Below are 8,950 nucleotides of genomic sequence, written 5' to 3' on the forward strand. Positions count from 1 at the left end.
GAATGCCTTTGTTCGCATTGAAATCATCGATGACCCGTGGCGTATAGGTTAAGGGAACTACGTCAGAGATTTGTCTTCCCCGGAGCTTGGCTCTCCTGTTCCCCTCTCCAGAAGGATTACTGTCCTTCCTGCGCGTTCCAATTGTTCACATGTCACAGCAATTTTTCGCCTTGCCTTTCGATATTTGATCTGACCATAGGTGTCAAGAGAGTTCAATTTGAGGTATGATGATTATATGTTAATCCTATCACAGGTTGATATCTATCGCTATAGCTACAAGACAATTATTGTTACTCGCCTTGTGGCAAACAACGGCGCGTGGGCTGTGATGTCATCTCCGGCAGTCGACTGTATATAAGAATGACAAACATAAGTGACCCGCAATAAACACAGACGCTCAGCGCAGAGTAGAACTGCTGAACTCCGAAAATAAAACTCGCAGGAAAAGAGTTTGTACTGTATTCTCAAAGTCAAAGAGATGGGTTCAAATCATTCATTAAATCGTAAAGAGATCTTACAAGACTACCGAGTAGGTAGTCTTCCTAACAAGGAAAAGCTATTGAACAATAATACGGACGGTGTTCCTACTATTATGGACTCGATGGGAAAGGAGAATGTCATTTTGTCGAACCATGAAGTGCAACTCGCGACGGCTTACCTTCACAAGTACGCGCACGTTAGTAAGCGTAAAATGAAGACGATCTTCAAGCCGATCTCGACGAAGAACAATACGAACGAGCTCAAAACGGAGAAAATTTTAAAACCCGCCCAAGCGAACACGGCTATTATACCAACAAGCAACAACATCCAGAAAACAAACACGCAGAACATATCAAGTTCGAAGGCGGTGTTGACATCTTCCCACTTCACGATAAAATGTCTCGGAACTTTTGTGTGTGCTCGGTATTTACGAATCCTGCCCCACTTATCCATCAACGATGTCATCATGTGGCTCAAGACTGTCGATCGCGCACTCACACTGTCCGGATGGCAAGATCATGCCTTTCTTACTACACCTAATATAACATTTATCTACATGTTAGCGCGAGACGCTCTTCCCGAGACCGTGGAATCTATGAGCCAACTCAAATCTGAACTTTTGACAATACTCTACATGGCCTACACATATGAAGGCCCAGAGATTAGCTACCCTCTAAAACCGTTCCTGTGTGACAAAAATCGTGCGGAGTTTTGGAGTCGTTGCGTGAGAATGACGAACAATCAAAGCGGTGATATGTTAAAAATCAACAAAGACAAGGACTTCTACGAAGAAGTTCAAATCGAATTGGCGACATATGGCTGCTTGTTCCAAAGATCGAAGAGGATTTGAAATGGGTCCTTGACTTTGCATATCAAACTTGGAACCAAACCAGAACACGCCTGTGTAGTCAACGCCAAGTAAGGCACACTGGACATTTGAAGTCACAGTCGAAGGGAAACCAACGGACCAGCCGAGAACAATGGTTGGAAATACACGAACACTTGCGACAAAGTACAGCTGGGTTGTCACATCACTTTGACACCTAGAATTGACCGCTTTTGAGAGCTAAAGGCAGCCATACATGGGCTGCCAATGTCAGAACACTTGGGTGACTTACTCGTCTATTGGACGAACAGTATTAGCATGCTGACAAATCAAATTGAAAAGCATAAAAACATTTTACTAATATACTGGAGGATAGGAAAATTTGTGAAAATATAAACAACAACATCCTATGTTTATATAGTATGAAATATGTTTATAGTATATATATAGTCTATATTTATATGAAATTATATTGAATATGATTGACGAAGTTATTTATTGAAATTGTAAAACTGGAGCCGTGTCCAGGTAAAACGAGAAAGATCACGGACGAAATGAAATAAATGAAAATGTTCAAAATAAACCAACGCCTTTGACTGTATATATGAATACATATAATAAATACATCTCTGGGATCGCGTCTCTCGACAGCTGTCTAATTATAAAATAATAAGGTTTAAATATTTTAGATCAGGTTCCCGCCAGCATTTCCCTTCCGCGGTTACTCTATTCCCCTTGATTTGAGAAGGGGTGAATAATTTAATGGAAACGTTCAAAACAGCCAAAGGAAATCTCGAGTTTCGTGATGAATAAATCGTTTCAAAACAATGCCGGGTTTAAATGAACAAAGAACTCTCTGAAAAGGATGTTTGAAAAACATCAACATGCATGCAACAGCTGTGGATTGAGTATATTATTGAATTCAATGGTTTCTTATCTCTCGCTCAAATTGCTTTATCGTATACTCAGACTTAATGAACGATTTTCCCAGCTGTGGCCAAAATACCATTATAGCTAAACATATGCCCGCAGTAACGTGTTCTCAAATGTCCGTAATAAAAATTCTACAAGGTTTCCAGCTGTTTTGTCGACCGCAAGGGGTCAACTCGAAAATAGAACTGATGGGAATATATAGCTTGGCAATGTTTAGTGACTATTTTTAACAGAGCAAGTTACTTTAGGTGACAATATGTATCAGATAACACGGTCGGGTGTAACAATAGCTATATATAAATTGTATTTGGGTATGTGACATTAAAATAACTATGGTGTAGAAAAGTTCGGAGTCCCGCTATTTTCTACTGGGCATAGTCTTGCACAGTTGCACAAGATGTCTCCTTTCAATTTGGTCTTTGTTCATTCATGAGAACTTGACTGCAGGATTATTTATGCAAACGAGGAGACATAAAAAATCTTTACAGCCGTGGCATTGGGCCATAAAGTATAGAGGTTCTTACAAGGATACAATCAGTCTTTACCACAAGACCAAATGTTCGTATAGTCAGACCGACAAAGACACAAAACAGCTTTGTGTACAATTTTCTCATTAATCAACGACTTCATAAAACATCGCACTATTTTTTATATTGCGTAGGAAACTACATGCCTATTTGCAGAGGTCAGTGAATAACGCTGCATGTGCCTGTGTAACAGTTAGAACTTAGAAGTCAGTTCTATAAATAAAGCGGCCCAACTGATACAGCTAGAACTGTTGGTTGCCACCTAAATGATAATCCTAAAATATCTCACACCGTACTTAACTTTGGAATTGGGAATGAAATCCCATGCAGAAACCTCGAGTCCTAGCTCGACCTCTCTATGAAATGAAATTACCTGAAGATCACCCAAAAATGCTCAAAATGTGCGATACGCTCTTTCGTCCATGCATTTAACTGATTGTCAAAATATCGACAAACCTCTGAACTTCATTGGAACTGATACAACTGGTTGGTTTATTTTCTACGAGGGAAGGAGTCACTATAATAATCTCACTCACTCTCATCGCACGTATGAATGGGGAATCAGAAACCCATGCAGCAGAAATATCTCAAACATCTCTGTGACTGTGGCTCTATGCCAGTCTAGGAAATAAAATTATACCTGAAGATCACCCAAAAATGCTCAAAATGCGATACACTCTTTCGTCCACTTAAATGACTATCGACAAATCTCTAAACGTCGGTGAAATTTTAGCAATGAAATATTTGATAGCAAATTTGAACATTTTCCGTGTGCTTGTGGCTTCGTTTGTATTATACATGCATTATTTGTATTGTTGAAACAGCTAGTATTCCCGAGTATGATTATATGGGCGCCTATAGTAGCCTATATAGGGAACTAACGGAGTCACAGAGAATTCACAATACAAAATGCTCCCAAATATTTTGGAATGGGTTTGAAATTGGTTGTTTTCATTGCAAAACTATTTTCATTGGAAGTTTTATTTTCATTCACCTCGCGCTATTTTCATTCTAGAAACGTCGACCGCTTTCTAGACCACTCTGGTCCAGGCTTTTGCGTATTACGCAATCTGTCAACACATCGCGTGTCTCATCCTGTGTCATCAAACACGTCAGTGTTCATTTGAGCATAGTTATATTAACTATGATTTGAGCACACTCCGACAATACAACACTTTTTTGAATAAAGCTGCAGACATCTTGACAAGTCTACTGCAATCCAATGTAATACAGAAATAATCGTACTGTGCTTCAAGTACTGCATATATTATACAAAATTAATGCGTGATTGTCGCATCAATACATTCATATTGAAGTAGTATTTCAATACATTCATATTAAAGGATATTCACATTAAAGGAGTATTTCTGGGCCACACAGTACTTTATACATTAATTGAAGTGAACAATAGCTTTGTTTGACAACTCTCGACGATGTTTAATCTAGCTATAGACTTTTTGCCTATATTACGCAACATTTACGAAACACATCTCAAAAACGCCGTCAGTGATCATTCGAGCAAACTCGTTCAATATTAACAATGCACTTGTAGGAATACAAACAAGCGTCAATATCAAGTTCTTAATTCTTACGCATGCAGGTAGAAACTGCTAGGCCATGAAGTACATATTTTTGACTGGCGAAAGATTATGCTTATTATAAATTTTCTTCCCCCCCCCATGCACAAGAAAGAAAAATCTTTTCCAAGTTATTATGATTTTGCGATATTTCTTGTAAATTCCTTGTTTCCAAAGTTCCGAATAACAATCGTATCAGGAAGATTGCCGTTAAGACGCACGTCGACGACAAATAATTTAGAGTCAATGCAGCCGAGCACGTTTTTCCCGGTATAATGCAGGATTATGAATCTCACGCCTCGATTTCAGAGAAGTAAATTTGTGGGAAAAACATGCACCTGCACGTGAGAAAACAATGTATGCATAAGAAGCGGGTTCCTTATCATGCCTCAATCAACTTCTCGCGTGCATCAGACTAGACAAACAGACCAGATTAATGAATTGATCCGCATTTTGCCTTTAGCTGTGCATGACAGTTGCTGTGAGATTGGAAACTTTTAATGACATCTGCCACTGTCATATATGCCTATCGTACAACAAAGCGGTCTAAGTTATAATTGAAAAAGATAAAATTCCAATCAAGAATATTCTTCATAAAAATCGCAAAATTCAAAATAGGACCATCTTGGGATTGCTGCGGTATCTAGCATATAGCACTCAGTATCAGTTACAGTTACAGTTACAGTTACAATTGAGAATTGTTCAACCTTATAAAATCTATCGATATCATAAAAACTATCGATATCAAAGACGCTGAGATATGTGCACATGCATGCACGTGGGGAACGAACGATTAAAGAAAATACGACAGTTTCCTAATTCCTAACCCTGTTTATCACACTGAACGATTTATCAGAAAGACTTTATTCACTATACGTGAAGATATATGCATGCAAAATCCATGCTTAATAAAACTTGGAAAGGCTCTTTATCGTGGCCAACTCATGAAGTGCAACATACAGGCAGGACAATATTCATGCTTCCTAATTTATGAAATATTTTGGTTTATTATTCCGTATTATGCATGCTTGTCCTTGGACGATGATAGTGGCTGAGACTTGAAATTTTAAAACACTTGCCCTTTTCACATGCTGAGTGAATATGTCTGAAGAAGTCTACTGGAAAAATGAGATCTCCTAAACGTATGGGCGATGGGTCGGGATTGCTGTTTGATAAAAATATACATAGCTATAAAAAATATATAAAAATATATATGGACAGGTAAGCGAGTAACAGCATGCAAAAAGCGCTAAAAAACAAGTGAATATATATATATATATATATATATATATATATATATATATATATATATATATATATATATATATAGATCTTGATATTTAGATATAGTATTTATAGCTAAACTGTTCGCTAAGTTATGTTTCATCTAAATTGCATTCTTTAAGCTATCTTTTTTTGTTCCACTCAGCACTTTTATAGATAAACGTGACTGGGATGTATAATTGTATAGTTATAGAAAAAAAAAGGAATTAGGAAAATGCGACAACTTTAATCTGGACTTTGACTGCTAAATTTAATACTCCGTACCCCCGACATGTCTTCAATTCGTAGACATAGAAGAACAGTCGCCAAAAAAATCTATGCATGCTTTCTTATAAAATTTATTAGATAAAGGCTCTTGGTGTCAAGTGCATGGTAACTGCCGTGTTTTATATAGTTGGCAGGTGTTTAGGGGTCATATAACTGATTCTTAAAAGCCGGTACACACTAGGCGACAAATCGCTGTAAAACCGTCGCTGCAAAAATCGTTTCGTGTGTATACTACAGCTCAGTCGCTTGCAATTTGGGCGACGAGTCACATGAACCACGTGAACCCATTTCATTAGTACGCGTGTGGCTGTAAAATAAGCGTGCAGCAATTGATAAGCATGAAAACACACGCACGAAAAGACGGCTTTTTAAAGCCTTATGGGCTTAGATTGATTGCGATATAATTCTTGTCCTATATATATTCTTTGACTTTGGCTCCAATATCTAACACATGATGATATAATCATATAGCTTTATATGTGTAGCAAAACCTTCCATGCATCATAAACATCTCACACTTTACGAGGGCAAAAGGACCTTATTATGGTCATATTCTCTGTCATTTTATTTGACTGATTAATTAACTCTGTGTCCTTAGATGTCATTCAGTGATATGAACGTTGAGTGATATAAAAAGAATATGATGTAGAATCTGGTGTATAATATGTGTAGAATCTGGTTAAAAGGTCTGGGGGATTATAAGGATCGGAGAATTCAAATAATTCAAATATTGTTTACTCCATGATAACACACATGTGCTTGTTTGTTTAAGTGGTGTTTACTAATTTGTAACAATTGATCATTGACTTGTTATTTGTCGCTGCACTATTGCCTTTCAACTGACGTCGATGTCGAGCATAAGTTGTTAATTACTATTCATGCATGATAGACATACACTGTTTTTGTTTCATAAATCACAGTCATCAGATTTAACTCTTCCATTCCATACGCGTACCCTCAGCCGTACATTCAGTTTTTTTGTGAAAAGTAATTGATATGGTTAGTCATATAGTGAATATTTAAATACCAGTCTCATTCGTTGTATGAAAAAACGTTATTATATTCATACGTTTATCAGACAGTCGTAAAAACAAAACTATTGACCCTGTTTGTCGTGTGTCAAAGCGAAAGCGTCGTTAAAAAAAGCAAAACAACACCCTATAACTATAAGTGCTATGATCAAAAAATCAAAAACAATCAGTAAGAAAATATTAAAAGAGATTACAATCTCATGCAGTTCAAGTGGAAGTCGAACCCTAATATCATTTTTCTCAAGTTTACTGTTTAGACCGACTAAAATGATAAATAAATCCTTGATTAGCTCAAAATCTTTGTAAACAAATGATTACCAATTTTTTATTATAACTTTAGCATGCCAACATTTTCATTTCCAATCTTCAATCTTTGGCAATACAGCAACACATTGTATTATATTGCAATAATACTCATGCATATATATTCATTCATAATTATTGTGGGAAAATTTTTTCGACGGGTCAAACAGGCGATCGAAAATATTGTTATTTTGCGGGAACACCCAATGATCCAATAATTTCCCAGCCCTCCTCCGCTCTGGCACCTGTTTTAATTGTTGATGCTGCTGTCTATATAGTCAACAGGCGTCCTTTTGTCTATACATGACCAACATTGAATCAAATATGGCATGTAAATATTTACAACTATAGAGTATGGTTGAATATGATACGAAGGCATTGACTAAGTTATACCAGGTTATACTCAATCACCAAATCCGCAGTTAAAAACTATATCTGTATCACAGTGCCTATCATACGACTGCCTGCCGCCGGATATAGAAATATATAGGAACAAATAATTCAGGATTTTTATGACGTGCTGTGCCAATGTTATGGGTCGTGCAAGGGAATACGTTTCCTGTGGACACAACCACACGTGCGTCACGACCAATTTGCTTTCAAAAACTGAAATCACGGTCCTCGTGTCGGCTACCTGATGGTCATCAAGTTAAAAACGTGAGCAGTTTAAAATCAATCTTTCTGTTGTGTTATATCTATGCTAAATTACTAATAAATTAATCTAAGCTGCAAAAACCAGAGCCATGCAGCCGACAATTTAAAAAATATATTATTTATGACATAATCCGAAGATTATAGGATCTTGGAACCCAAAGTATGGATCAAAAAACGAGATGCAAATGAGTTGATGTTTTGATTTTTTCTGTCTGATGATAATTTGTTATTGTTCAAAATATCGCAAAGTCATTCTCACGTCCTGCCAGTTTTACCATCCATGAGTGTGACTGGTGAGGAATACAATCCATAATCTGCACTTAAAAAATGACGAACAAGCTGGCAAAAAATCAATTTGAATGCGCAAATTGTCTGCCAGTGCTAAAGCAGATATCAAGTGGGAAGTATGCTAGTGCTTTTCAGTCGTTAACCATTATTCCCGAACGTCATGCAACAGGAAACGAGTTAACTAACCAAATATTGTTGCGTAATGACACAATAACCGAGTATCCTCACAGCGTTTATTATGGTGTTAGAATGTAGTTAGTTGTGCTCTGAATAACCTGAAAACAAACAAGTATTTTTCACCTCTTCAATTTCGATAATCCAGTCACCAGTATCACGGTCAGTCTAGGAAAAACTATACGAACAATATGCAACCATGCATATGAATACCGGAAGCTTATGCAAGGTTCACACAGGGATTGCAACATACACAATACTCACAATATTTAAACTACACTCCCGACCATGCGCGGAAGGTGTTAGTTATCGCAGTTCACCGTTCTGAATCTCGTGCAACTATACCCAATTTAGGGTACGCGACTACGCGTGACATAAAACTGGGGTCACTTGTAGGAAACTAAACTGCCACATTATAAGACAAGAAACCACCTTATTCAAACATAGGACGACTTTTACCATTGTTGAATTAGAGATAGAGGAAATGTAAGGTGGCACTGTCAGTAACACTTCATAGAGGGAACCCTCTGTGTTATAGCCTATAATATAGGCGATGCAGCACTATATATAATGGATGATTTTTTCAACAAATTCGGCAAATTCTTT

General features: G+C 37.2%; 1 protein-coding gene across 1 annotated transcript; it reads left to right on the forward strand.

The window, feature by feature from the left end:
- The first annotated feature begins 360 nt into the window (after positions 1-360).
- Positions 361-1,891, forward strand: LOC114522635 (cyclin-dependent kinase 5 activator 1-like). The gene has a single exon (XM_028543368.1). The coding sequence runs from the start codon at positions 479-481 to the stop codon at positions 1,328-1,330; it is 852 nt and encodes a 283-aa protein (XP_028399169.1). The 5' UTR covers positions 361-478; the 3' UTR covers positions 1,331-1,891.
- The last annotated feature ends 7,059 nt before the right edge of the window (positions 1,892-8,950 follow it).

This window comes from Dendronephthya gigantea, unplaced genomic scaffold (genome assembly GCF_004324835.1).
Source record: "Dendronephthya gigantea isolate DGI-Jeju-01 unplaced genomic scaffold, DenGig_1.0 000000F, whole genome shotgun sequence".
NCBI lineage: Eukaryota > Metazoa > Cnidaria > Anthozoa > Malacalcyonacea > Nephtheidae > Dendronephthya > Dendronephthya gigantea.